We start from the raw sequence: 27,419 nt of genomic DNA, 5'->3' as shown, positions 1-27,419 counted from the left end.
TACGAGGAGAAAAACTGTTAACGGGGCATTTGTCAGGTCATGCTGATTCCCCCATCGACGGAAATCTGCGAGCAAAATCAGACCAGTCGTGTGCAGCAAACCAATTTGACCTACACATTGACCTGGAGATATCACATGCTACCTGAGCAAGAGACAGGCTTGATGAAGCTATGAACTTACCGGTAATGAAGTGCGCTTCCTTCGACGCGAGATAGCTTACAATGCTAGCTATATCTTCGGGCTGTCCAACATCCTTGATAGGAATATTCTCAAGTACCTCATCGAGAAGGTAGGTGTTCAACTTTCATTACCTAAGGTTTGTGATCACGCTACACTCACCGACGTACACCATTTCCTTGAGACAGGATCGTCAATATATGTTGCAAAATTCATCTTCCCAGACTCATCCATGACACCCTTGGCTGACTAGGAGTCAGCTGCAAAATCAGAAATTTGTTCAACCTTACTCATATCAGTCGGTATCCAGCCAGGAGCATACGCATTTACAGTGATCCCATATTTGCCGAGCTCAAGAGCTGTCAAGCGGTCTCCATCGAAGGGTGCCCATGTTATAATCTCAACATCAACACTTACCTGCGACTTGAGTCAGCCCTCGAACTGCAAATTTGCTCGCTGCATACGAGCAACTGTAGGGGAAGGCTGTGCGGCGGCGTGGATAAGTACTCATGGAAATTCATATTCATATGACGCACCCATTTTCCCCAGGAGTGAGCTCGCACCGATGATGCGACCGCCACGCCCCTGGTCAATCATCTGCATGGCAGCATACTTGTAACAGAGATAAGGTCCACGGGCATTTACTGCCATTTTATGGTCCCACGACTCTACAGTTGCTGATGGATGACATGAGCAAACGACAATGTCGACTTGGTCGATATCATACAGGATAGAAGCGAGCCGCCTGTCGCCACTCCAGCATTAGCAACCATCTGCACATAAAACATTCAGGGTATACGTCTAGTGAGATAAGAAGAAACTAACGACGTCCAATCCACCAAGTTTGGTAACAGCACCGTCGACCATTTCTTTGACTTGTTCGTCGACAGTCACGTCAGCGGGAACAATACAGACTCGTCTCCCTAAGCTTTTGATCTCAGTCGCTACCGATTCCAGTTGGGGACCCTTGGTGGGTACATCATTGAGAGCAATGTCAAAGCCATCTTGTGCGAGCCGCAGAGCGATGCTACGACCGATTCCCTGAGCAGAACCAGTTATCAATGCGATGCCCTTTGAGTTAGACATGGCTGTTGTATTCAGCGTGACGCAGCTCTGGCGGATTTATGAGGTTTCTAGTGTACGTAGTACTCATATGGAATGGATGAGTCATATATGATAATACCATTTAAGATGAGAGTGCTGGTAACGCGGTATTGCGCGGTATGCGTGACACCGCAGGTATGGCGATCACGGGGATGAGGCCCGTACGGCGTGCGTCTGGAACTGGATACGTATCTCACAGGTATCCCGTGGTTCTCCTGCGAGAGTCACAGTCAAGCCTCGAGTGGGGTTGATTAGGGATAGGGTTATGGCCGACATCGGCCGTATCAACGAAGCCTTGAGGTCCCGTAACAAGAGTCATGCATTAGCAGACACGTACAGCGCACATTCAGATACAATTGATGTAACGTAGTCCATGTCCTGTCCTCCGACCGTTCTGTACAATATTCCCACGCCCGGCGTCCCCCTGTCTTTGCTGGTCTTTGTCGAACAGAAACATATAATTGTCTCTACAAAAGACTAGCCAGTGGGTTGTAAATCATATTCACACCAATGACGACCATTGTGATTGTCATAGACTGCCTTAACGGTTGAATTGGGTGATGGGACTTTGTGAACATTTCAAGTTGTGAGGCGTTTCGAGACGATAAAGTGTGATATAAATGCTCGACCCCCTCAGGAGTGGATAATACACAAAGTAGAACTAGAGATTTGAACCAGTATCTGAGTTGAAACTTTTGTAATTGGTATTCTCGGACGTAATTTGACGCAAGTTTATTCCCAAAACCATCATTCAACCATAGCACCTGAGAGGAGCAAGAACACAATTGCTGTTGAGGTTCGCTGAAGCGTTCAACAGTGTTGGGTAATTCTGTCGATATCTTTCATTGTCGTTGCGAGACTATGGATGGTTTACGGGGCCTTGTCAGGCCATGCTGATACCCCCATCGACGGACAGCTGCGAGCAAAATCAGACCAATCGCGTATGACAAACCAATTTGACCTACGCATTGACCTGGAGATAGCACATGCTACGTGAGGAGACAAGACATGATGAAGGTATGAACTTACCGGTAATGAAGTGCGCTTCCTTCGACGCGATATAGCTTACAATGCTAGCTATGTCTTCGGGCTGTCCAACATGCTTGATAGGAACATTGTCAAGCAACTTATCAAGTTTGTGAAGAAAGTAGGTGTTCGATGTTCATTATCTGGATAACGTTTGTGATCGCGCTACACTCACCGAATTAATCCACTTGCTCGAGACAGGATCGTCGATAAGTCCTGAATAGTCCACCTTCCCAAACTCATCCATCGTGTCCTTGTCTAACTAGGAGTCAGCAACGAAATTACAAATTTGTTCAACCTTACTCATAGGAGTCTGTATCGCGCCAGGAGCGTATGCATTTACCGTGATCCTATATTTGCCGAGCTCAAGAGCTGTCAAGCAGTCTCTATCGAAGGCTGCCTATATGAGTATCTCAACACTCACCTGCGACTTGGGTGAGCCCTCGAATTGCCCATTTGCTCGCTACATACGCGCCATGGTAGGGTACAGCTGTTCAGTGGCGTGGATAAAATGACTCATGGAAATCCACATTCATATGACGCACCCATTTTACCCTGCACTGAGCTCGCACCAATGATGCGACCGCCACGCCCCTGGTTAATCATCTGAATGGCAGCATACTTGTAACAGAGATAAGGTCCACGGGCATTTATTGCCATTATATTGTCCCATGACTCTACAGTTGCTAATGGAGTATATGAGCAAGCGATAATATGGACTTGGCCGGGATCATACAGGATATCAGCGAGGAAAGCGCCCCCACTCCAGCATTAGCAACCATCTATAACACATTCAGGGAATACGCCTAGTGAGATAAGAAGAGACTAACGACGTCCAATCCACCAAGTTTAGTAACAGCAGCATCGACCATCTCTTTGACTTGTTCGTCGACGGACACGTCAGCGGGAACAATGCAGACTTGTCTCCCTAGGCTTTTAATTTCAGTCGCCACCGATTCCAGCTGGGGACCCTTGGTAGGTACATCATTGAGAGCAATGTCAAAGCCATCTTGTGCGAGTCGCAGAGCGATGCTACGACCGATTCCTTGAGCAGAACCAGTTATCAATGCGATGCCCTTTGAGGTAGACATGGCTGTTGTATTCAGCGTGACGCAGCTCTGACAGATTTATGAGGCTTCTACCACGTACTCGGTGGGAATTGCATGAGCCATATGATCACTTAATCACTTAAGATGAGAGCGCTGCACCCGGTGACCCGAGTAGGGTATAGCACGTGTATGCGTGTTACTTGCCATGGCCTGTCATGTGGTCCATAATTCCTGCAGCTGTCCGCTGACTTCGCTCTGATAGCTCGGTTCTTGAGAGGCCTATCGTTGGAGGAATGGCCATTGGTGGGTATAACAAGGCCAGAATTTGAAATCGCGATTGCTAGCTAGAGAAGACAAACACTGAAATCCCCCTACCTTCGAAGTGCGAATCTAGGTATATAAGAGTGACATGATCACACTCGTCAGGGTACTTAACTCTGTAAGTATACCCGAGCAGATATCATATCAGGGAGTTGGCGATAAGATGTTTTTGACACTATCGGTTATTGCGAAGTTGAATCTTTGAAATTGGTCAAGAAATGATTGAGATCCTTGTTGAGGTGTGACAGAGCCAAAAAATCACGTCTGCCTGTCACCAAGCCGAGTCTGCCGTAGCGGAGCTTCAGTTCTGCCGACCTACTTGCTCATTCGTACCATATGCAAGTCATCTAAACAGTACCTATGGCCCCTCATGATTTCGTACTAGTTGATAATGCATATTCAATAAATCGCTTTTTATTCCTTTTAATAACAATAATGAATGCTACAAAGCCACGACACCGCATGTAAACGCTGCCTGTGCCAGCTACTGGATGCCGAGCGGAGCTTGTTTTTGGTGGATGTGACATTGTGTGACTATCCGAACGAGTGGTTATCCGAAGTTGTGGTAGCCGATAGTAGTCATCGTAACTTGGTAAAATCGAGTTAGTACTATGATAGGGCTGATCACCATAACTGTATACGTACAGTTATGGCCTGTACGGGACCGTACGAATATTCCTGGTATCATGCTCTGATCACTTATCCCTGTAGCTCTAGCCATTATATTTGATTTGTATTGTGAGCTAGATGTTATGTATCATTTTGAAGCCGCTTCAACGCCTGGCTGAGTGAGGGCGGTATGAAACCCCTGCGGTACACAACCGAACCTCAGCTGAAAGACATCAATCACACTCACCCCCGTCGATGCGCATTAGGGATTTATTTCTCACACGTGAAAGCAAGATAGCACAGACGCTCAACATGAGAGCACCCAGCTACGACCGTGTCAGCGTCCACTGTACTGTCTTCAAGCACTTCACCTGCCTCATCTGGCACGGCAACTTCGCTCGCTTCTTCTGGCACGTTGACTTCGCCCACTTCTAGCGCGACGCCTTCATCCACGACTACAAGTGCTGCGCTGAGGCTAGGCACTGGAGGAGGCGGGGTCTGGGCTTTGGCTGCCGCTGCTGTAGGATTGCTCGTGCTCTAGAGAAGCGGAATGATTGACTAGGAACACTACTGCATCGTTCTTCTTATACTTTCTTATGTAGATCAGCGCTCTCGAACACCTCACCATGTAATTACAAGTCGTAAAAACGCTGTGCTGTGTACGTACTACAAACTATGCCGAGCTCTACGAGGTTCTTCTGAAACTACTGGTTCTCTGCTTTGGTATTGCTCCGACCCTTTCGCGCCGTTTTCGCCTCCGACTCGCCATTGTCGCCGCAATGGATTTTGGATCATGGTTATAAGTAGCTCCCATAGTATTCAGACCTTGAAAGATTTTCAAGATTTCTTTATCGAGTCAAGATGAGAAGGAACGACCATCTTCATTCTATTTGGTCTCCCTAAAGCTACGAGAGACTAGATCGTGGTACGCTTTTGTTATTTGTCAAGTCCAATGCGCAATCTCGACGACGACGATCGCGTGCGACGATTTGCCGTGCTGAGCCGCTTCTGCTGCACCGTGACGTCGACTAATAGAGTGAGTCAAACATGGCGCGCAGGCGGTTCACTCACCGATTCTGAGTCCTGACGTTCAATTTCGTCTCGATTCTTTGACGTGAATCGAACGTAGATTGTGCGGAAGTTTAAATCCCCCTCATTATTACGGTAAGTGTTTCTCTATACATTCAAATGCAAGCAGGCGTTCGGCTGCATATAAGAGCCAGGACTCGCACTAGCAGATCAAGCGTTCAAACTGGTAACAAAGACATGACATCTCTCTATTCTCCACCTCTCAATCACTGACTCCCGAGCTGTTGTCCCAGCTCAAAGAGCGCAGTGAAAAGTTTCTCTTCGAGATCATCAGCGCGAACTGGAAATCACAGCTCTGCCAAACCGCTGATGAGCTCAACATCTTCAGCCACACTGTTGAAATGCTGCACGATGGTTAATAGGGATTTTGTGGAATTTCCGCAAGCTGGTACCGCTCATAGCATATGACACTTACAAACCTTCCGTGGTTCGGTTTTTCAACGAACCCTGCCAGAAATCTGAGGTCATTAACCTTTTTGCACCTGGTTTCCCTGTCTTCCTCGCACTCTCTAGTGCGACCTCGGGGAAGGCACCCTAAGTATTTCGCGAAGTATAGAGAAACTACCTACCGTGCACCAGGCGCTCAGGGTCAGAGCCTATACGCGTATCGCTTAGCGTATAGGGTCTTCAGTGTCTTCTGTGGAGATAAAGACATTGTGCGAAAAATTACCGTCTCCGGAGTGGGTACTGGGATGTTGAGATTGAAAAAAGGATGGAACATAGACAATCGTCCAAGTGTGAGCACTATCCGAATTAATGATCCGTGGCGGTGGACACTGAAATTCATTGTGTTAGTCCCAGGGGAGACTGCTCCACATGCAGTAGGCATGGTCGCACATACCCCCTCGTATCTTCTCTTTCATGCGCTGTTCGCGCCGGCTGATCGTAGTGTGGAGAATCTCAGGGTCATGTTTTGCACAATCTTACTCGACCTGTTCATGTATCAAGATGATAGGAAGACGAGCACGGGGAGAGGTGAGCTATACAAAGAATGTATTCTAAGGGTACATTAGCTCGTTATCGAGAAGGAAAAGAACTATAGGGCTTATATCTCAGTATCTGGAAGAGACTGAGATGTTACGACGCTGGTGCGCTTATTTTAACTACGGGTAAAGTAGGGATAGAGTAAGAAATCAGTTTGAAACCTATTCGCGTAGTCACTCGGCCGAACGACTGCTCATTGCGCTCGTACCTATCACGACGTCAATCGCGTCGGTCCTCCTGTCCCGATTCGTCTGTACGCGACATCATGTTCATGGACCGTGATTGGTTCACTCTCGCGGACGCCATTGATACAGGGACAATAACAGAACTTGAAAATATCGAGCACGTACGGGACCAACTGCAGGCAAGCACGGGTTTATATTTCCTCAGTCACTGTCTAATCAAACATACAGCGGCACTTACATGCTGGTCCTGTCCGCGTTTCTGGTCAAGCCTGGGACATGCCTGAATATAGACAATGGAAAGGTAAAGCGGCTACGATGGGCGTATGTCAAAGTCAAATGAAATTCACTGGGGTAATGCTCGATCCCGTAGCTTAGGAGTGATTGATGTACAGAATAGAACCAGAGATTTAAATAAGTATTCGAGTAGACCTTGAAACCTTTCGAATCGGTGTTCTCGGACGAAATCTGAAGTAAGTTGATTGTTAAAACCATACCTAGTATCTGCGAGGAGAAAAACTGTTAACGGGGCATTTGTCAGGTCATGCTGATTCCTCCATCGACGGAAATCTGCGAGAAAAATCAGACCAGTCGTGTGCAGCAAACCAATTTGACCTACACATTGACCTAGAGGCATCACATACTACCTGAGCAAGAGAGAGGCTTGATGAAGCTATGAACTTACCGGTAATGAAGTGCGCTTCCTTCGACGCGAGATAGCTTACAATGCTAGCTACATCTTCAGGCTGTCCAACATGCTTGATAGGAATATTCTCAAGTATCTCATCGAGAAAGTAGGTGTTCAACTTTCATTATCTGGATAAGGTTTGTGATCACGCTGCACTCACCGACGTAGACCATTTCCTCGCGACAGGATCGTCAATATATCCTGAAAAATCCATCTTCCCAGACTCATCCATGATACCCTTGACTGACTGGGAGTCAGCTGCAAAATCAGAAATTTGATCAACCTTACCCATATCAGTCGGTATCCCGCCAGGAGCATATGCATTTACAGTGATCCCATGTTTGCCGAGCTCAAGAGCTGTCAAGCAGTCTCTATTGAAGGCTTCCCATGTGAGTATCTCAACACTCACCTGCGACTTGGGTGAGCCCTCGAATTGCAAATTTGCTCGCTACATACGAACAATGGTAGGGAAAAGCTGTTCGGTGGCGTGGATAAAAGTACTCATGGAAATTCATATTCATATGACGCACCCACTTTCCCCAGGAGTGAGCTCGCACCGATGATGCGACCGCCACGCCCCTGGTCAATCATCTGCATGGCAGCATACTTGTAACAGAGATAAGGTCCACGGGCATTTACTGCCAATATATGATCCCATGACTCTACAGTTGCTGGGGGATGACATGAGCAAACGACAATGTCGACTTGGTCGAGATCATACAGGATAGAAGCGAGCCGCCTGTCGTCACTCCAGCATTAGCAACCATCTACACATAAAACATTCAGGGCATACGTCTAGTGAGATAAGAAGAAACTAACGACGTCCAATCCACCAAGATTGGTAACAGCACCGTCGACCATTTCTTTGACCTGTTCGTCGACAGTCACGTCAGCGGGAACAATGCAGACTTGTCTCCCTAAGCTTTTGATCTCAGTCGCTACCGATTCCAGCTGGGGACCCTTGATGGGTAGATCATTGAGAGCAATGTCAAAGCCATCTTGTGCGAGCCGCAGAGCGATGCTACGACCAATTCCTTGAGCAGAACCAGTTATCAATGCGATGCCCTTTGAAGTAGGCATGGCTGTTATATTCAGCGTGACGCAGCTCTGACAGATTTATGAGGCTTTTACCACGTACTCGGTGGGAATTGCATGAGCCATATTGATCACTAAAGATAAGAGCGCTGCACCCAGTGACCCGAGCATGTATGCGTGTTACTTGCCGTGGCCCGTCATGTGGTTCATAATTCCTGCAGCTGTCCGCTGACTCCGCTCTGATAGCTCGGTTCTTGAGAGGCCTATCGTTGGAGGAATGGCCATTGGCGGGTATAACAAGGCCAGAATTTGAAATCGCGATTGCTAGCTAAAGAAGACAAACACTGAATTCCCCTACCTTCGAAGTGCGAATCTAAGTAAGTATATAAGAGTGACATGATCACACTCGTCAGGGTACGTAACTCTGTAAGTATACCTGAGCAGATATCATGTCAGGGAGTTGGCGATAAGATGTTTTTGATTGTCATCGTAACTTGGTAAAATCGAGTTAGTACAGGGCTGATCACCATAACCGTATACGTACGGTTATGGCCTGTACGTGACCGTACGAAGTGGAGCTGATCACGGGGAAATTGATGGTCCTGCACTCCTGGTATCATGCTCTAGTCACTCATCCCTGTAGCTCTAGTCATTATATTTGATTTGTATTGCGAGCCAGATGTTATGTATCATTTTGAAGCCGTTTCAATGCCTGGCTGAGTGAGGGGGTATGAAACCCCTGCAGTACACAACCGAAGCTCAGCTGTAAGACATCAATCACACTCACCCCCGTCGATGCGCATTAGGGATTTATTTCTCACACGTGAGAGCAAGATAGCACAGACGCTCAACATGAGAACAATCACAACCGGGCGTTCTTGGGCATCCTCCTAATAGCCTGCCGCACACCAAGATCCCCCAGGACATCTTCCGCACCAGCAAGGATAGCATCGAAAGGTGACGTCCGGTGATACTTGGCGCAATACTCGTTAGCATTGTTAATGGAGAGCACAAGTCCAGACCTACATTCTCAATGACCTTACCCATGCCCGTGACGGTGATACCCCGACCTCCGAAAATCTGGGTTGCGTCCTCAGCGGTTTCACGACCAGCCTTTGACACAAACCTGCATCGCAGCCCATCAGCTTAAGCCTGAAACAACGGAAGCGGAAAACGCATACTGCTTTAGTAATGCAATAGGACCTGCCAGTTTGTCGGATTGTTCATGATAGGACATCTACATTTCGAGTTAAGGGTGACAACACTCAGAGGACTTTGGGACCAACATTGTTCATCTGATATGTGATGTTCTCTACCCATGCCTGGCATGCTTCCACGCGGGAAATCATCGCCGCAAGTTTTGCGCGGATAACTGCCTGAGCATGAAGAGGTTTGCCGAAGGCAATCCGTTGATTGGTCCACCTGTAATGTTCCATCAAACGTCAGAAAGATGTCAAGAAGAACATAGAGTACGCCCTTACTTCAAACACTCCTCGACCACTACTCTTTGTGCACCAAGACTCGTCGCGGTGACCATCCACCGTTCATGATTAAAGTTGCTCAGAACAATCGACATGCCCTTCCCGACTTGACCCAAGGTGTTAGCAACCGGCACGCGTGTCTTGTCAAAGGTGATAAATGCAGTCCCAGCGGTCGCAGAATAGGACGTTTTCAATGGTTTTGTAGACACAGCATCCGAGCGCTCAATGAGCAAGACGACAAACCCGGCCTGCAATGATGATGAGAAACGGTGGGATCAACAAAAGAACACGAACGCACGTCTGTTTTGCATAGTGTCGTGAAATAATCTGAAAAGGTGCCATTTGTTATCCACCTACAATGCCAATGAGTAATCCATTTTTGAGAGGCAACTCAAACCATGCATGTGTACTTCTTAGTTCCAGTGACAATCCACTCATCACCATCTCTCACGGCGACAGTTTGCGCACCGCTAACATCGCTACCTGCAAATGCTTCCGAGACAGCAAGAGAGATGTACTTCTTGCCAGCTAGAATGTCCGGTACGAACTTGGCTCGCTGCTCCGGCGTCCCAAAATTAAGAACAGGAGGGAGGGCGATTACCCCGCCATTCAGGAGGCCATCAACGAATCCTCGCGTCCCGAACCGCGCAAGCTCGGTGTTGAGAATAAGCTATGCGGTCATGTGAGTCGGCACGAAAGAATACTTCGTGAGTAACGTACTTCATGGAAGTAGTCGTATTCCTCAGGATTCACGATGCCACCCATCAAGGTAAGCCCCTTGAGGTGCTTGCCTGGTCCCAGGCGCATAGCTAGGAAATTTATCTCGCTGTGGTATCATTAATGACCAAGCCAAGCTTCACGCAGGAAATGTTACCTTAGTTTATCCACGACTTCCTGTGATATTCTCTTCCCATTTTCCTCGCATCTGATTGCCTCTGGTTGTACAAATTCCATCAAGAACGCTCTCACAGCCTTGTGAAACTGGCGGTGGTTATCACTATAGTAGGGGCTAAAGTATCCAGGTGTCAGCCACGTAGGCTCAGCATAGGGCACAAGAGACAGTTCGCCAGGCGCAAGAGGCTTGATGGTTTCGGTCTGCCCGCGGATAGCTCCTATTTGGAGGCGCGCGTACTGAGGACGCTGGAGAACCTCAAGTCGGTGAAGTCCGAAGAATACCTGTGTAGCATCCTTCCCAGCTAGGATCAATATGAATATGGAGTCAAGTCCGAAAGTCACTGCACTTGCCTACACCGTCGGCGTACAGCACGCTTGCACCTCCTGGGTGAAGGTCCGCGAAGCGGGACAAGTCATAAACTTTGGAGTCAATGACAAGCCACTGCGTAGAGAATTAATGGCAAATTATAGACCTGAAGTTATAACACGCACAAGGTTGCCTTCCTTGTTATGCTGTAAACGTATTCAGCGTCCACCAGAACGTAAAGCGAGTGTGTCCCAATGCTCACCTGAGCAACGTCATCTAGAGTGAACTCATTAGAAGGCATTATGCTGCTAGCGATCTCGTTTTCTGGTTTGGGTGAACTCGGCTGAAGTACTAAGGAAGAACGAGGGAAGTGAGTGAGCTAAGGGATTTCACATGACTGAGTAGAACAAACCAAGTACTGCAGGACACACAAAGTCGTGAGAGTAAGTATTTCAAATTCCAATGTCCAATCATAGACAGTATAATCACAATTCCAGCGACAATTGTTATACTTATTACTAGTAAGTACTACCACCCCCCATTCCTAGAGGTCAAGAGGACTGATCTATCAGAGCAGACAGTGGCAGACTATCTCACCTTATATCATGTCCGACAATCCACAACTCTTGTTGAACCCGGGACCTCAAGGCTGTTACTTACTAGCGTTCCGAGACCTCTCACCTCAAACAATATGGCTAGTCCATTTTCCATTGAATACGTGGCAGCAGCCTCATAAACTCGTCAGAGCTGCGTCACGCTGAATACAACGCTCATGTCTATCTCAAAGGGTATCGCATTGATAACTGGTTCTGCTCAGGGAATTGGCCGCAGCATCGCGATGCGGCTCGCACAAGATGGCTTTGATATTGCTCTCAATGATGTACCCACCAAGGGTCCCCAGCTGGAATCGGTGGCGACTGAGATAAAAAGCCTAGGGAGACAAGTCTGCGTTGTCCCCGCTGACGTGATTGTCGATGAACAAGTCAAAGAGATGGTCGACGGTGCTGTTACCAATCTTGGTGGATTGGACATCGTTAGTTTCTTCTTATCTCACTAGACGTATACCCTGAATGTTTTATGTGCAGATGGTTGCTAATGCTGGAGTGGCGACAGGCGGCTCGCTTATATCCTGTATGATCTCGACCAAGTCGACATTGTCGTTTGCTCATGTCATCCCCCAGCAACTGTAGAGTCATGGGACCATACATTGACAGTAAATGCCCGTGGAACTTATCTCTGTTACAAGTATGCTGCCATGCAGATGATTGACCAGGGGCGTGGCGGTCGCATCATCGGTGCGAGCTCACTCCTAGGGAAAATGGGTGCGTCATATGAATATGAATTTCTATGAGTGCTCATCCACGCCGCCGCACAGCCTTCCCCTACAATTGCTCGTATGCAGCGAGCAAATTTGCAATTCGAGGGCTGACTCAAGTCGCAGGTGAGTGTTGATGTTGAGATTATTACATGGGCACCCTTCGATAGAGATCGCTTGACAGCTCTTGAGCTCGGCAAATATGGGATCACTGTAAATGCGTATGCTCCCGGCTGGATACTGACGGATATGAGTAAGGTTGAACAAATTTCTGATTTTGCAGCTGACTCCTAGTCAGCCAAGGGTGTCATGGATGAATCTGGGAAGGTGGATTTTGCAAGATATATTGACGATCCTGTCTCAAGGAAATGGTGTACGTCGGTGAGTGTAGCGCGATCACAAAGATAATAAAAGTTGAATACCTACTTTCTTGATGAGGTGCTTGAGAATGTTCCTATCAAGCATATTGGTCAGCCTGAAGATGTAGCTAGCATTGTAAGCTATCTCGCGTCGAAGGAAGCGCACTTCATTACCGGTAAGTTCATAGCTTCATCGTGTCTTGTCTCCTCACGTTGCATGTGATATCTCCAGGTCAATGCGTAGGTCAAATTGGTTTGTTATACGCGATTGGTCTGATTTTGCTCGCAGCTGTCCATCGATGGGGGTATCAGCATGGCCTGACAAGGCCCTGTGAACTATCCATAGTCTCGCAATGACAAGAGCGCGGCACAATAGAAATGTCAATAGAACCGCCCAACACTGTTAAACGCTTTAGAGAATCACAACAGCAATTGTGTTCTTGCTCTTCACAGATGCTATGCTTAAATGATGGTTTTGGCAATAAACTTGCGTCAAATTACGTCCGAGAACACCGGGTTCAAAAGTTTCAAGTCTACTCAGTCTCAGATCCTGGATCAAATCTCTCGTTCTATTCTGTATATTATCCACTTCTCAGCTATGGGGTCGAGCATTACCAGTAATCACGGGAACTTTTATTTGACTTTGACATAGCCGCTTCACCTCCCCATTTCCTGTGTGCTGCGAATGTCCCAGGCTTGACTACTTGTATCGTGGGCATGGCCACGAATCCGATCATAGCCGCGCCCAAGTGGCAAGTTCAAACATGGATATCATATACGCAGCATTTAGGTATGTATTATACTTTTATCGCCTCGAAAAGCACGCCTCACAATTGTTCACAAAGTCCCATCACCTGATTCGACCGTTGAAGCAGTTCATAATCATCACAATGGTCATCGTCGATGTGAATATGATTTGCAGCTCACTGGTTATTTGGAGACGTTCAGCGGTACAAAGACAGTCAGCGTGGGAGTCGGGGAAATTTCAAATTCCGAACCGAGCTACCAGAGCGGACAGCTGCCGGACTTATGGACTTAGGACTAAGTACGTCACTGAATGCGCTGTGGGTGTCTGACAATGTATGACTCTTGTTCCGGGGCCTCAAGGCCTCAAGCTTCAAGGATTGTTTCCGGTCAATGAAGGGAACTTGAAGGAGTAACTTAGTAACTTTGATCAAGGCATCGGCCATAACCCTATCCCCAACAAACCTAACTCAAAGCCTGACTGTGGCGTACGTGCCAGTTCCAGATACGGTACCTGCATGGGCCGTACCCGTACCCACCTCACCCATCACCCCCATACCTGCCACTATGCGCTCTGAAGCTGGCGATTTCCACCGTTCTAACCACCCACCAGTCGGGTGGAAACAACTCCATTGACATTGAACATCACTGGGTAGCGGCGCTAACAACCCATCCTGCAAGTAATTTCTTGTTGACAGATTTGGTTAGTCTGTCTCAAGTGGTGGATATGACTGACCAGACAAGCCTAGGTGTTTTTCAGTGGTATGCGCGATATTGAAAATTGCCTGAATAGTGTAAGTTGGTCAGACTGCCGCACGCGCATAACCGTTACACCAAAAGGTAGAATACTGAAAGCTTAGCTTTCAGTATCAGCGACAGTATATAAGTATACTGAGTATGGGAACTCAGGTAAGCCAGCGTGCTTACAAATAGATGGTGATAAGAAATCACCTGTTTATTAGGTGAGTTGAATAATTCACTAGCTCTGTGGGTGATTCGAACCTTCTTCTAGTTTCGTAGTGCTGGGGAGACCTGCGGTCTCACTCATACCCTGCAATACCATTCTCGGAATCACCAGCGGTCTCACATTAGATGATATTATCATATAATTGCTCCATTCCCCATTGAGTACTTACGTGCACTAGAAACCTCATAAATCCGCCAGAGCTGCGCCACGCTGAATACAACACTCATGTCTATCTCAAAGGGCATCACATTGATAACTGGTTCTGCTCAGGGAATTGGCCGCAGCATCGCTCTGCGACTCGCACGAGATGGCTTTGACGTTGCTCTCAATGATGTACCCACCAAGGGTCCCCAGTTAGAATCGGTAGCGACAGAGATTAAAAGCCTAGGGAGACGAGTCTGCGTTGTTCCCGCTGACGTGTCTGTCGACGAACAAGTCAAAGGGATGGTCAATGATGCTGTTACCAATCTTGGTGGATTGGACGTCGTCAGTCTCTTCTTATCTCACTAGGCGTATTCCCTGAATGTTTTGTGTGCAGATGATTGCTAATGCTGGAGTGGGGACAGTTACCTCGCTTATATCCTGTATGATCCCGGCCACGTCGACATTGTCGTTTGCTCATATCCTCCATCAGCAACTGTAGAGTCATGGGACCATACATTGGCAGTAAATGCCCGTGGACCTTATCTCTGTTACAAGTATGCTGCCATGCAGATGATTGACCAGGGGCATGGTGGTCGCATCATCGGTGCGAGCTCACTCGTGGGCAAAATGGGTGTGTCATATGAATATGATTGCCATGAGTACTTTATTCACGCCGCCGGACAGCCTTCCCCAATAATTGCGCGTATGGAGCGAGTAAATTTGCAATTCGAGGGCTGACTCAAGTCGCAGGTGAGTGTTGATGTTGAGATCACATGGGCAACCTTTGATAGAGATTGCTTGATAGCTCTTGAGCTTGGCAAATATGGCATCACGGTAAATGCGTACGCTCCTGGCGCGATACAGACTCCTTTGAGTAAGGTTGAACAAATTTCTGGTTCCGCAACTGACTCTTAGTTAGCCGAGGAGATGATTATGGATGAGTCCGGGAAGATTGATTTTGAAACACTTATCCCCGATCCTGTCTCGAGGAAGTGGGTTATGTCGGTGAGTGTAGCGCGATCACAAACCTTGTCTAGAAATGAACGTCGGATACTCATTCTCTTCATAAACTCGATAAGGTATTTGAAAATGTTCCTATCAAGCATATTGGTCAGCCCGAAGACATAGCTAGCATTGTAAGCTATCTCGCGTCGAAGGAAGCGCACTTCATTACCGGTAAGTTCATAGCTTCATCATGTCTTGTCTCCTACTCACGCAGCATGTGATATCTCCAGGTCAATGCGTAGGTCAAGTTGGTTTGCTGCACGCGACTGGTCTAATTTTGCTTGCAGATTTCCGTCGATGGGGGAATCTGTATGTCCTAATAAAAGTTTTGGTAATAAAGTTGCGCTAAACAATGCAAGAATTTCATCCAAGAACACCGACCTGTGCCATGCGGTAAAACCGTAGTAGAATTAAAACGATCTCGAGAACAGTGAATCCCCGCAACAATGACCCAGACCAATGAGAAACATCGTCCACGACCGGGAACAGACTGTTTGGTCTTTCGAGCGTCCTTTGCAGGTATCCCTGTCAGCTGACAGACGTCAAAACCACGACTGCATAGTGCCAGCTGAGCTCAGTCCGAGTCAATGATAACAACTCAATCGGATAGACATTTGCTCTGCACTTGAAGACAGCAAATGAACGCTAGGCTTTAAAGTTGGTTGGGAGTTTAATATTACCAGAATCTGAAAATCAGTGCCCGAGTTATAGAAGGTACATCATCATTAACTGTAGGCTCACGACGTGACGGCACCAGTGTTGATGCTAATAAGTTGGCTATACAGTGAACACGACATTACTAATCTGTTGTACTTACTACTCGAAGAACCCGAGTTAACTGCGGTTGGTTGATATGACCGAGTTTTGACCGAGTTAATTTATTAATATTAAGGTCCTCGCGAAAAGCCAGCGCCAAGCGGGATTTGGAAGATCTCTTTCGCAGGAGATCTCTCTCGTAGGCATAACTATCCCGAATGATACGTCACGATCTGCAATCATCCCTCGGAATTGATGCGATAGCGATAGTTCTTCGCGTCTTCAATTCATGAGTCTGAACGCAATGGTAATTTCCGAACGCCTTCCTAATGACATTAATCTTCCTCTAGTTGCAATCAAAACCATACCACAGTATGCGTCTGGAGGATATTGGCAGGCCTAGCATTCAGAAGGGTACCGCAAGGACTGATATTTGGTGCGAGTCTTGGTGCATGTGCGACAACCGTACGAACGCCCAGAACAATTCAATAAGGGTACCCAATAATGCACTATCACTTAGCTACTGGTCTGCATTGCCCTGAGCTCGGTAACGGCAGGAGCAATTACAATTGTCAGCGGAGTCAATGTTTCCTGCAAAAGTCACAACTAACGAGACTGTAATGTCACCGTACGCCGCGGTCAAATTGACATACTCTTGCTAATAAATCCGATTCTACCCGTGAAGCGAGCAGGAAATGAACGCCACACAACTGGATACCCGTGGACTGTGGAGGTTCGCGGGAGACTTTGACAAATTTCGCAACGTGAGCAGCCCTGCCAGCATGAAAGTATTGACGGATTGTTGTGGTAAAACGGCCATCACCGTGGACAACGAACGTTTTGAGCCCGATTGGACACAAGACTGACGGATAGAGGATTCCAGAAATATGATAGGCAGGGGAAAAGACAAGCAAGTTTTTGAGTGGCCAATCAAACCACCAGTCTCAGATTGAGGTAATTCTCACGGTGAGTAATCTATTTCCCACGGTGTTGAAGATTTGTTTTACTTTACATTTGTGATTATAGGACCGTCCCTTCACATCTTCATCATGCTTGCTCTCGTACACCCGGTACATTCTTCAGAACCTAGAACTATCGATAGAACAACCATCGAAAGAAATATTTCAAGTTTACCAAGAACTTCATCATCTCGCTCAAGTTCTAGCAGAGTATCCCATTGGAAACCACAAGCTAGTACTTCTACTTTTCAATCATCCTACTGTCCAACAGTTCCAAGGAGATCAGTTTCTGCATCTTCAGTTGTGGCCAGAGAACCTTCTCCAACTCGCCATAATGCCATTCAGTCATCTCAGTCAACGTCCCAATCCTCGCCTGCCACAGCAAGAGTTACCCCCCCTGATGATCCACCCACCGCTGGTTCTCCAATTCCTCCACCTCAAATTAGTCTACCAGCGTCTACTTCATCTTTTGACGTTCACAACTACCCCTCAGCCGACTTGCTTCGTCTCTTGGCTTCCCTTCTTACCCAGATTGCATCTACAAACGATGCAATCTCAGGCTCAGACCCAGCATCCCATACTTTGGCAAGTCTATCGCATCAAAATGTATCAGAAGACGCTTCTCGCTCCCCTATATGGCGTTCCCTCACTTCTGCTTCCCGCTCCTCCTTATCAAATCCCGCCTCCGCCCTCACTTTCCATGCCCGCAACATTCCGACTATCGCACTAGAATCTTACTTGTTACGAATACTCAAATATTGTCCAACAACAAACGAGGTGTTCCTAGCCCTCCTCGTGTATTTTGACCGCATGTCTCGGCTTGCTTCCGAGGCAACAGGACGCACGTTTGTCATCGACTCGTATAACGTCCATAGACTTGTCATTGCTGGCGTCACAGTCGCCAGTAAATTCTTTAGCGATGTATTTTACACTAATTCACGCTATGCAAAGGTGGGTTTCAACTTTCCAGCCCTGTTCAAAATACTCACTCCAGCCCAAATTTCGCTATCTTGACTCAGGTCGGAGGTCTCCCACTAGCAGAGCTCAACCAGCTCGAACTCCAGTTTTTGCTTCTCAACGACTTCAGGCTTGTCATATCGCCTGAGGAGATGCAAAGATATGCCGAACAGCTTATCCTGTTTTCGCAATCACAGCCTCCACAGCTATCCCCTACCGTTCCTCGCCCTGTGACGCCATCACGCTCACAGCAATCACCAACGTTGCAGACACGTTCATCGCCTACCACAGCATCAGGCCCTGCACGGGCTATGGGTGCCATTGATACCTACGGTGGTACAGTGGCACCCGATCGGACGCCCAGTATGCGTGCTGTACGCACGCGCGACGATGACGCTGCGAGCATCGTTAGCGAAACAGATACTGAAACTGAAACTGAGGGTGGCTACGCGACGGATGATGAGCCGACGATTCGCCCACCCAACTCTTCAAGCTCGTGTTGCGGGGATGCTGAGGAGTGCGAGAGCGCCGGTGAGTTCCGGGCTGCCAGCGTAGAGCAGAGCGATGAGTGCAGGCGGAACGGAGTGGAAGATAAAGAAAGAGAACGAGAACGAGGCGATATTACGCCAGAATTGAAAGCCCGGCGGCTTGTACGAGAAATTAGTGAGGACATTGGAATGGCGAGCCCTTAGACTGTTGCCAAATGATTGCTCCGCGACACCTCTTAATCTTTGCGCTGGTATCTGTTTGACCAGCTCGTAATACGCTTCTTCATACCTTCTACAGTGCACGTCAACCACCTACATACATTACTGTCATATCGTACAGCAGTGTCTATACCTTGCCTTCAATCATACTTTGGCACCAGCGACGGATTTCATGTTTATTTAGTCTATGGTATGCTCCCTATAGATAGACTCGAAGTTAAAATGTATTGTTCTGCCGCAGCTTCTGTTTCTTGCACTGATATTGTGTCAAAACTAATAGTATATATGCTACTGGTCACCCATGTGGTCGACGTCGCTGTCGTTGGGTCACTGCTAGTCACTTGTTCCGGTAGCAGTCACACCATGGCTTGAACTGAGTTCAAGCACAGTCACGGACAATATAATATCATAGTAGTGAAGTGATTGAAGGAAATAGTGTTGCCCTCCTTGTCCTGGGCGCTACTAATATCTTTTCAAGCGCTGCTGTCAGAACAGGATCTGGAGGCGTTAAAACTTAAGAATAGCCGGAGGCTCCTGTACCTGTGAGATTGCGTCGTTACATCAAGAGAGGTGTTTGCAGTTAAATGAGACATATTAAAGTGACCAAGTAGCACTAGAGACTGGCACTCTCGATGAAGTATCTCTGAAAGCATGTAAGCGCCAGCCATCCTTTTCCAGGACATATATATATATGGAATTGCTACAACAACGCAGTCAGCTCAGAACGTCAAACAACAAGTATATGTTGAATAATGTCGTGTGGTAAAACCATCGCTCCAAACACATCCCAGTGTGACATGAGGTAAGAGAGAAGACCTACTCGTCCATTATCCAATCGTTCAACCTCCAAAAAACTTGGATAAAATGTGAATCATGTTCCGTGTCTTTGTATTTCTGATGTTTGCGTAGCAAAGCATAGAAAACGTAAGACTATCAGTACGCCTAGACTTCGAATGAGTTGGAACAGATTGAAACACACTGCTCCTTAGGTACAAATATATTTTGCTGCTTATACCAGGTGGGGTTGCACAGCCAGGTTTCCCTCCGTGGGACTCAATCAAAAGTTCAGCGTCAAGTTGCAATGGAAAGCTATCCTGAGAAAGACCAAACCCAGTTCGCCACCTCCCCTCAGGTCCCATATAGAATTGAAACCATCATATACGTTCGGCGAGGATTGGCATAATCATGTCAGTTAAGCACGAACCGAGAATATACCCCTGCAACAAATTATGTGAGCAATTCCTCTGTAATGCGGACTCGGAGACGTTTCTGGAACATCCTGAAGCGGAAAGAAGCGACGAAGGGGTGCTGGACCGCATCTGGTGGACAACCCAGAGAGCGTCTGAAAGGCTCGTTTTAGGCTACTTAGTGCACAATTCATAAATGCAGTCTCGGGTGGGTATTGCCTTGCACTGACAGTCGATATTTGCCAAAACCAGTTGCGTAAATAATGCGTGATCGCTAGTCACCATGCACGCGCGACGCAAGTCGGAAGAGCAAACAGACGAAAAATGGGAAATGTATCCAGCAAACGCCGAAAAGGCTTCTCGCGATCGTCGGTTATTCACAATTACCCAATACAGTGCCGCGTGATCTCTACGTGTACTATTTATTTATGCAGCACTTTGCTGATGAGCCATTGTAGCTCAAATTTACGACTGATATGGTCTCCGGCGTCAGAAGCTCTCTCTTCTTTAGCCCAGAGGTTTGGCAATGTCGTCTGGGATATCATATTTTCGAAATTACAACAACCCCAGGGAACCCAAGAAGCTCCTGAATGGCTGACCGCTATCAAGGACGATGAGAATGACATGGATCCTTGGGAAGAACGATCTTGGAGAGACCCTACTGCACATAAGCTTCGGGATGCCGCTGCAAATTGGCTCGATAAGCATTACCACTGCAAGATCATCACTTCGGTAAGTCTTCTAGACGCTCGAACCAGTATCTTGTTAACGATAGGGTATAGGAACAAAAATCGTCCGATCGGTTCGATCCCGTCACGTTTGAACTTTGAAGCTCAGGTTCTCCTCACTCTCGGACAATGCACATTTTTGGCGGAAAAACATAACCGCGAGTTGGTGACCTACTTCCTTTCTATCGCCGGCCCGGATGCTCTATCACGATTGCCGAAATATAAGCTTCAGTCGTGGTTGACGCTGTTCAGCAAGTTTGGCAATCCAAAGGCTCTGCACTCCACACGCTGCGAGAACTGTACCGCTCCATCATCTCCTACCCCGATCGGGCATTGCAAACGGTATCCTTATCCTGCTTGCTCGCATATAAGTCGCCCCACCTCCAGCATCATGAGGAGAAGTTACGCCTCCTCCTCGACGAAACTAAGTGGAGAGACGAGTTGACGTCTTTGCATTTGTCGTCGATAGAGATCAAGGACCGACCGCAGCTAGTGGATGTCATCGTTCGTCTGCTATATGGGCTCACGTTGGAAAGGAAGGGTCGCTCTAGGGGTAGTAATCGCCGGGCTGCTGTGCTGACAGCATCGGCAGGATGCACAGACCAGGAACTCTCTCTTCTAGTGGATCTGATGTTGAAACCGATGCAGTCTGACAGCCATGCTTGCCAGGATGACATGTTCTCACTGTGCAATATTTTCTCAGACGTCTCATTGAAGCAGCAATCTGGTTACCTGACTTTGTCGGGTGACGTGCTGAAGAACCTTGAGTCGAGATTGACCACGTACTGGCCGGCTTTGCTCGGGATCACACTCGATCTGGTTGCTCATGCTTAGAAGCAGCTGTCGAATGTGACGGCAGCCGAGGCTGTCGAGCAGGTGGAAAACGAAGCGGACGAAGAGGAGAGCGAAGTCGGAGAGGTATTCTATTCCACAGCCTTGCGTTCCGTGAGGCAACAAGGCCTCAAGCGGCTTGCCGATTTCTTTCGCTACCCGGTTGAATTTGACTTCACACCCTATCTCTTCGCGTCATTTTCCGATATCGTTGCTCCATGTCTGGAGTTATTGGATCAAGAGAACAAGCCCCTTCCGCGCTCATGGAATTGTTCTATATATAGACCAGTCGACCAGAGTATTCGGTGCAGCCTTGTACAACACGACCCTCGTGTACTGCCAAAGATTCTCGACTGCCTTGTCGCGGCCAACATCAAGCCAGCAGTGATCAACAGAGTATTCGACATCGTAGAGCGCCTGCTGCTGTATTCTGCGGATGACAGTCGATTCCTGGATTTGCTCATTCAGCCATATATATCGCAGTTGCTCAAGAACCTCACAACTTTGGTCGAACGCACAAAGGCTGATGCAGCGCTTTCAAGTCCAATTACTCAGCGCCAAATCAGCCTACTTTCGGAGGTCGCTCGTTACGCTGGAGATTCTATGCAAACCTTGACTCTACTCAGCCTTCTCTCCCCTTTGCTACGCAAGTCTAGCAGAATCATATCTGAGAAAGTCAAAGTCAAGCTTCTCGGCACCCTCGGTCATATATTCCCTCTACTCACTGAGCTGTCAATCCTCGATATTGGGTGTTTTCAGGAGGGCGGAGAGAGCAACAGCGCAGACGTTGACAGCTGGGACGACAGATGAAGGGGTGAAATCAGGAGCGGTGACGATATCTCGGATGCGAGACAGAACACTGGTACGGTTCTGCTTGACTCGTGGAAAGGAAAATACGGATGATCGTATGCACTGGACAGAATGTGCTGACAATGGAGACGGGGGAGATGCAACGGACTTGCTATCATCGAAGACTTCGGACTTGGTGGTCTTTTTGGAGGGAAGAGTGGCTAGAAAGAAATAGGGGCCTGCTTCCGCAATACCCACTGCACTTCCCCCTCCGTACGACAAAACACCGACTTTCGGCCAGTCGCCATACCCCAGGTCGTTTTCGTCAGCTGAGTAGCAGTACTCGCAGGGTCGGGCCCTTGTGTTTTAGAAACAGGCTTCTGAACTGTGTCACGGCGTCGACCCATATATCCACTGGCTAAAGTAGCAGGAAAACTGAAAACTGCTACTTCCATCGAAGGTTCGAAACTCATTCCTGCGTCATCACATTCGAGGGGTAAGGTTTCCTGATTTGAACTCGTGCCCCGAGGATAGTAGTCCCGAACATCAGGTTTATTTGACCACATAATAGATACATATACCCGGAGGCACTGTACCTAGACATAATGCCAAAAGGTCTATAGTTCGTCTTTGGTTTGCTCGTCCTCCAGTGGGCGACACAGCGCTGGAGTCGTTCCTGTAATTTGGTACTCGCACTTTTCCAGCTCTGCCACCGTTAGTAACGCGTTTTCAGTGCCACATGTGAGGACGAGCTTATAAGAGTAAATCAATGTTGGGCAGAATTAAGAAAAGATAACACTAACTTCAACACTGCGATGAGGGCCGTTCCAGCATTTGGCCCCCTGGGTATAGTGCTGTTTGGTATAATAATCCAGCTCACCAGGTTGAGCGGCTTTGTTCCAGGTCGAAAATTTCCTGGAGGGCATATACATAAATACCTTCATGATACTTATTCCTGGACAACATACCCAAGACTGAAGCCGGAACCGCCACTGTTGGGTTTTTGCCTCGCCTCATCAAAGAGGCAAACTTCGTAAGTGTAGCTGCGAAACGTAAGTATACTTCCAAGTAGTTCAAAGCAGCGATACATACTCTCCGGTATCCTTCGATAGGCACAGGCCGTCAAGTTTTTTCCACTCGCCTTCTGGGCCAAAGCCTTCGGGATCAAAGAGATCCTGGAGGTCTTCATTTGCATTTCGTTGCTCATCATGTGTCAACTTGAGGCTGTGCTCCGCATCCGAAAGGGCTACACGTGCACGATTTGATTCTGAGGTGGGGTGAGCACGTGCGTTCGGTCACATGGAATATAATTACCAGCAGAAGTGTCGTGTGTGCCGCCGTACCCAATCCCGAAAACAGATAGAGCCGAGAGGACCGAGTCGCGGAAACCATGGTAGGATGGGAGCAGATTATCTGGAAGGTAGGCTGAGATGTCAAATACTTGAAATTGGTCAGTTTCTTGCAGTGCCAGTGGTTACCTCCAACTTACAGAGCGACTGGGTCGAAGCAGGCCCGACAAGCTGGTCATGTTCTAGCAGCAACGAGACATGATCTGTCTTCAGCAACTGATCCAACTCCTTCTCAATCTTTGCTGCACTCCAGAGACCTTCCTGTTCAACATCGTCCTCAGTTTTCGGTTTCTCCGCGGTAGTGTCAGCTTCGCCATCGTCACCCTTGCGCACGTCGTTTATGTGGGGCAAACCTGCTAGTGTCTCCCAGCCGCGCACAGCCTCGAGGACGGCCATATCTTGATAGTTGGGGTTGTAACCTGCGCGGAGTGAGTTCAAGACGTCACCAAGAGCTTTCTCGCGTTCCAGGTGCTGCTTGTGTTCTTTCTGGAGGGATTTGAGTGCAGTGTGATGTACGAGGAGTGACTGATAGAGGGCTGCAACATACTTGTCAGATGAAGTTGCAGAAAGTACGTCAGTATACACGTACGGGACTGTTTCTTACGCTCTAGCTCAGCGGCCGAGAGGGATTCTGCGCGTTCTGCAATGTCTGAAAGACGCCGAGTTACTGCAAAAGCTCCTGACTCGTGGACATACACACCTCGTAATCTCTCCACCTCTTTCTCTCTCGTTTCAATCTCTTTGACAAGATCAGCAATGAGCACCTCCAAGCGCTTTTTCTCCTTATGCGCGTACGCAATGTATGAAGATCGTATCTTGGACCCCTAGACCCCTCCAAGTTAGGCAGAATTTGAGTTGGGCGTAGGTATGAACGCTCACAGTTTTTCGCAGCTTGCGCTCCGCTTCCGTCTTCTTTCTGTGTTCTGCCCCGACCTCCTGGCAAGTGTTCGGACACACGCCTGAGGGTTCGTCCGATCCATCACAACATTTCTGCTCTATTTCAAATGAGCACTATGAGCTCACGCTATCACGTCCGCAAACATACCACAAAGTCCATCGTTAACACGAGAGCTCTGTATAATGGCTCCAATATGTCCCTCATTGCGGCAGTAGAACTTGTTATTGGGACATGCACTCGTGCCTTACAGAATATAGAACTACGTCAATACAACTACCTGACCAGAACCGCCAGCACTCGCACCTGGCTCGTCGCTGCCATCAGGGCAATCACAATAATCATCATTTACCGCACTCCAGGCAATTTCCTTCGAACCATCTAAACACGTCCATGTTTGGTGTGCACCCTTCGTACCGGGGACGTATTTCGACACGAGAGAGGGGGGAACGCCGTGTGTCTTATCGAGCGCTGCTAACGATGGAAGGGCAAGCGCAAGGAGCAGCCAAGAATGCATTGTCGACCCAAGTTTTGAGATGTTGGCGAACTTTCGGCGACCGAGTACACGTCCTTGTGACCGGTGCCACAGTTACGTCAGTGTATTTGGTGCGGCGCCTGAATAACCGGACTTCCCCGAAAGGTTGGCGGTTACGCCAGACCAGGCGCAGTTCATCGACATCGACGAAGAGGCCACGACATTATGGTGAGTATCCTCCCATTGATTATTGTTTCCAGGGCAGAAAGTATGATACTTGCCGGTTCTTTGGGATCCGGGACGTTCAGAGTGTCGTAGCCCTTGGATGCCATGTCAAGCATACAGATGCAGTACTGACCACTTTTGATATAGGCCAAGGCAAAAGCTCCACCACCATCGTCTGGCGGGAAGGCTGCTAAGAAGAAGAAGTGGTCGAAGGGAAAGGTCAAGGACAAGGCCCAGCACGCCGTCGTCTGTGACAAGGTTACCTTCGATCGTATCATGAAGGAAGCTCCTACCTGGCGTCTCATCAGCCAGAGCATTCTCATTGAGAGGTTGAAAGTCAATGGAAGCTTGGCACGCGTTGCCATCAGACATCTGGAGAAGGAGGGCTTGATCAAACGCATTGTGCACCACTCTGGTCAACTCATTTACAGTACGTTCTTCTCAATGTTTTACATTGCGGACGAGCTTGATTAACCTTCACTTCAGCCCGGCTAACAACCGCATCAGACTAGATTACTGGTCTTCTATTCATTATGACCATTCATAAGCCCATGTATCTTCCACCCGCAACCAAAATTTATGCTTTCTGACTGGCATTCGATCGTCTGAAGCTCTGAGTATCAGGAACTTGTATGCATTACTGCGATTTACCCAGCGAAATGATGAATTATGGAAAGAGTACAATGAATGCCGTCAATGCTAATTTTACGTCCGCCACCGAACTGCTACATTCGATGCGATAAGTCCTCGATGGATGGGTCCAATGAACTCGAAAGCCTGCTGACTCGGGTGACCAGTCGCTTACATTCCCCTCTATGGATGCTTTTGTGAACATGCAGTAACCAGTTACATTTCCCCACATTCTGCGATATACGAATGAGACACCTTATCGAATCATCAAACCAATTACATACCGACAATTTTGACGACCAGTTTTGGTCTGTTGTTCTGTCCCGTAGGGACATTCTCAATTTTGCGAAGCGTCAGCATACCGTCGATAACTTTTCCAAAGACCACATGCTTTCCATCTAAGAAATCGCATTTATCCGTGGTTATGAAAAACTACAAGAATTGAGATCGAGACAGACATGCAGAAACATAGAGCAGTACCTGGCATCCATTTGTATTTGGGCCTGAATTTGCCTTCAAATTACTATGAGCAAATGTTTGCAAACGACGAAGACATAGCAAACCATAGACAGTAAGCCAGGTCCAGTGTGCTTCTCTTGGAAATTCTCGTCCTGCAGCGCAGTGTCAACTCGTGCGCTTCGGCATGAAGAGTATGACTACACCCACAGGAAAATTCTTTCCGTATATCGAGAACGATCCTGTTCCATCGCCGTTCAAAAAGTCTCCACCTGTATGGAGGCATGGAATGGGCTGGCTAAAGAGATTTGTTAAAACATGCTCACCTTGGCACATGAAATTTGGTACGCTGAGTTGCACGCGTTAATCATCAAAGACGTCAAGAAGAAGATACTATCATACACTCTGCCCAGAATCCGTCAACGAAAGTCGGACACTCGAGGTTGCGATGATGATTACCTGTGGAAAGTGGCGTTCTTGTAACCCTGGGGTCGCGCATCACGTCTAATCTCGAGTGTTCATAAAGAAGCAGTGATTATCTTCGTATCGGCCTGGACGTACCTGCATTCACCAGTGCATAGCTGCCTGAAGTTCTCAGCAGTCCTGCAAATTTGGTCAGAACAGCACAGAGGTGCAGGTAGCCGCGAACTTCGGAACAATGTCACTGAAGAGCTCCATCTTGATTCTACCAGCTGGAGTCTCTCCGATGTTGATATCCATGAAAACGACTGGACGCGTTGTTGAAGACATGATGACGGTCGGTGATCAAGAAGGTTCAGTCGCTGATTGCGCCGACTTAGCGCCAAGTGTAGATAAGATAGATATTATTTCATCACTATCTTCTTCTTCGACAACAACGTCTCGTCACCTTAATTAATGGTACACATAACAAGCTAGCTTGGCTGTACTACTAATAGTGTCTACGATAGTGGCACGACATGACATGACATGGGGTGTCCCGTGCCGAGCAAGGGTGCGGAGATGATGTCGTAAGT

At 47.8% G+C, this 27,419-nt stretch overlaps 11 protein-coding genes across 11 annotated transcripts; 5 read left to right on the top strand and 6 right to left on the bottom strand.

The window, feature by feature from the left end:
- Positions 1 to 32: 32 nt before the first annotated feature.
- EDB91DRAFT_1082274 (uncharacterized protein) lies at positions 33 to 1,263 on the bottom strand (the record flags this gene model as incomplete). The annotated part of the gene is made up of 9 exons (XM_041315475.1): positions 33 to 65; positions 115 to 122; positions 181 to 277; positions 340 to 426; positions 463 to 536; positions 595 to 660; positions 714 to 854; positions 905 to 950; positions 1,003 to 1,263. The coding sequence occupies 9 exons, from the start codon at positions 1,261 to 1,263 to the stop codon at positions 33 to 35; spliced, it is 813 nt and encodes a 270-aa protein (XP_041177008.1).
- An 888-nt stretch (positions 1,264 to 2,151) lies between these two features.
- Positions 2,152 to 3,398, bottom strand: EDB91DRAFT_1248661 (uncharacterized protein; the record flags this gene model as incomplete). The annotated part of the gene is made up of 8 exons (XM_041322964.1): positions 2,152 to 2,197; positions 2,247 to 2,407; positions 2,483 to 2,565; positions 2,611 to 2,679; positions 2,732 to 2,797; positions 2,853 to 2,993; positions 3,044 to 3,089; positions 3,138 to 3,398. The coding sequence occupies 8 exons, from the start codon at positions 3,396 to 3,398 to the stop codon at positions 2,152 to 2,154; spliced, it is 873 nt and encodes a 290-aa protein (XP_041177007.1).
- Positions 3,399 to 6,981: 3,583 nt separating this feature from the next.
- EDB91DRAFT_372872 (uncharacterized protein) lies at positions 6,982 to 8,549 on the bottom strand. Its single transcript, XM_041327042.1, has 10 exons — positions 8,368 to 8,549; positions 8,049 to 8,311; positions 7,951 to 7,996; positions 7,760 to 7,900; positions 7,690 to 7,704; positions 7,518 to 7,586; positions 7,390 to 7,472; positions 7,227 to 7,314; positions 7,161 to 7,168; positions 6,982 to 7,111 (listed from the first exon to the last, which is right to left on the bottom strand). Exons 1-10 carry the CDS (start codon positions 8,381 to 8,383, stop codon positions 7,079 to 7,081), a joined length of 762 nt encoding a protein of 253 aa, XP_041177006.1. The 5' UTR covers positions 8,384 to 8,549; the 3' UTR covers positions 6,982 to 7,078.
- A 577-nt stretch (positions 8,550 to 9,126) lies between these two features.
- Positions 9,127 to 11,247, bottom strand: EDB91DRAFT_1248659 (acyl-CoA dehydrogenase/oxidase; the record flags this gene model as incomplete). The annotated part of the gene is made up of 12 exons (XM_041322963.1): positions 9,127 to 9,237; positions 9,291 to 9,390; positions 9,446 to 9,501; positions 9,551 to 9,686; positions 9,746 to 9,993; positions 10,044 to 10,098; positions 10,156 to 10,415; positions 10,466 to 10,571; positions 10,620 to 10,941; positions 10,997 to 11,081; positions 11,132 to 11,152; positions 11,209 to 11,247. 12 exons carry the CDS (start codon positions 11,245 to 11,247, stop codon positions 9,127 to 9,129), a joined length of 1,539 nt encoding a protein of 512 aa, XP_041177005.1.
- Positions 11,248 to 11,718: 471 nt separating this feature from the next.
- EDB91DRAFT_1248658 (uncharacterized protein) lies at positions 11,719 to 12,942 on the top strand (the record flags this gene model as incomplete). Its single annotated transcript, XM_041322962.1, has 9 exons — positions 11,719 to 11,979; positions 12,032 to 12,077; positions 12,128 to 12,268; positions 12,322 to 12,387; positions 12,446 to 12,514; positions 12,560 to 12,642; positions 12,700 to 12,796; positions 12,853 to 12,860; positions 12,910 to 12,942. 9 exons carry the CDS (start codon positions 11,719 to 11,721, stop codon positions 12,940 to 12,942), a joined length of 804 nt encoding a protein of 267 aa, XP_041177004.1.
- A 1,394-nt stretch (positions 12,943 to 14,336) lies between these two features.
- Positions 14,337 to 16,176, top strand: EDB91DRAFT_372474 (uncharacterized protein). Its single transcript, XM_041327041.1, has 9 exons — positions 14,337 to 14,817; positions 14,870 to 14,915; positions 14,966 to 15,106; positions 15,160 to 15,225; positions 15,281 to 15,349; positions 15,395 to 15,480; positions 15,555 to 15,651; positions 15,711 to 15,718; positions 15,768 to 16,176. The coding sequence occupies exons 1-9, from the start codon at positions 14,557 to 14,559 to the stop codon at positions 15,798 to 15,800; spliced, it is 807 nt and encodes a 268-aa protein (XP_041177003.1). The 5' UTR covers positions 14,337 to 14,556; the 3' UTR covers positions 15,801 to 16,176.
- A 1,076-nt stretch (positions 16,177 to 17,252) lies between these two features.
- Positions 17,253 to 19,179, top strand: EDB91DRAFT_1202632 (cyclin-domain-containing protein). The gene is made up of 2 exons (XM_041320672.1): positions 17,253 to 18,146; positions 18,215 to 19,179. The coding sequence occupies exons 1-2, from the start codon at positions 17,286 to 17,288 to the stop codon at positions 18,842 to 18,844; spliced, it is 1,491 nt and encodes a 496-aa protein (XP_041177002.1). The 5' UTR covers positions 17,253 to 17,285; the 3' UTR covers positions 18,845 to 19,179.
- A 1,150-nt stretch (positions 19,180 to 20,329) lies between these two features.
- On the top strand, positions 20,330 to 22,415 carry EDB91DRAFT_1082267 (down-regulated in metastasis-domain-containing protein; the record flags this gene model as incomplete). The annotated part of the gene is made up of 4 exons (XM_041315474.1): positions 20,330 to 20,418; positions 20,505 to 20,778; positions 21,027 to 21,524; positions 21,609 to 22,415. 4 exons carry the CDS (start codon positions 20,330 to 20,332, stop codon positions 22,413 to 22,415), a joined length of 1,668 nt encoding a protein of 555 aa, XP_041177001.1.
- Positions 22,416 to 22,932: 517 nt separating this feature from the next.
- Positions 22,933 to 25,223, bottom strand: EDB91DRAFT_1223203 (glucosidase II beta subunit-like-domain-containing protein). Its single transcript, XM_041320931.1, has 11 exons — positions 24,945 to 25,223; positions 24,789 to 24,884; positions 24,623 to 24,738; positions 24,444 to 24,567; positions 24,333 to 24,392; positions 23,884 to 24,279; positions 23,709 to 23,834; positions 23,487 to 23,661; positions 23,363 to 23,437; positions 23,198 to 23,309; positions 22,933 to 23,146 (listed from the first exon to the last, which is right to left on the bottom strand). The coding sequence occupies exons 1-11, from the start codon at positions 25,153 to 25,155 to the stop codon at positions 23,012 to 23,014; spliced, it is 1,626 nt and encodes a 541-aa protein (XP_041177000.1). The 5' UTR covers positions 25,156 to 25,223; the 3' UTR covers positions 22,933 to 23,011.
- Positions 25,223 to 26,174, top strand: EDB91DRAFT_1134306 (ribosomal protein S25). Its single transcript, XM_041318773.1, is given in 5 exon segments — positions 25,223 to 25,341; positions 25,486 to 25,768; positions 25,825 to 25,978; positions 26,030 to 26,115; positions 26,127 to 26,174. 3 exon segments carry the CDS (start codon positions 25,339 to 25,341, stop codon positions 25,848 to 25,850), a joined length of 312 nt encoding a protein of 103 aa, XP_041176999.1. The 5' UTR covers positions 25,223 to 25,338; the 3' UTR covers positions 25,851 to 25,978; positions 26,030 to 26,115; positions 26,127 to 26,174.
- Positions 26,135 to 27,214, bottom strand: EDB91DRAFT_1134299 (cyclophilin-like domain-containing protein). Its single transcript, XM_041318772.1, has 10 exons — positions 27,074 to 27,214; positions 26,986 to 27,027; positions 26,885 to 26,928; positions 26,860 to 26,863; positions 26,751 to 26,773; positions 26,635 to 26,696; positions 26,532 to 26,579; positions 26,449 to 26,481; positions 26,253 to 26,400; positions 26,135 to 26,201 (listed from the first exon to the last, which is right to left on the bottom strand). Exons 1-10 carry the CDS (start codon positions 27,172 to 27,174, stop codon positions 26,185 to 26,187), a joined length of 522 nt encoding a protein of 173 aa, XP_041176998.1. The 5' UTR covers positions 27,175 to 27,214; the 3' UTR covers positions 26,135 to 26,184.
- Between the last annotated feature and the right edge of the window lie 205 nt (positions 27,215 to 27,419).

This window comes from Suillus paluster (assembly GCF_016628075.1).
Source record: "Suillus paluster strain FC165 chromosome Unknown EDB91scaffold_27, whole genome shotgun sequence".
NCBI lineage: Eukaryota > Fungi > Basidiomycota > Agaricomycetes > Boletales > Suillaceae > Suillus > Suillus paluster.
This window is presented reverse-complemented; position numbering and strand designations above follow the sequence as displayed.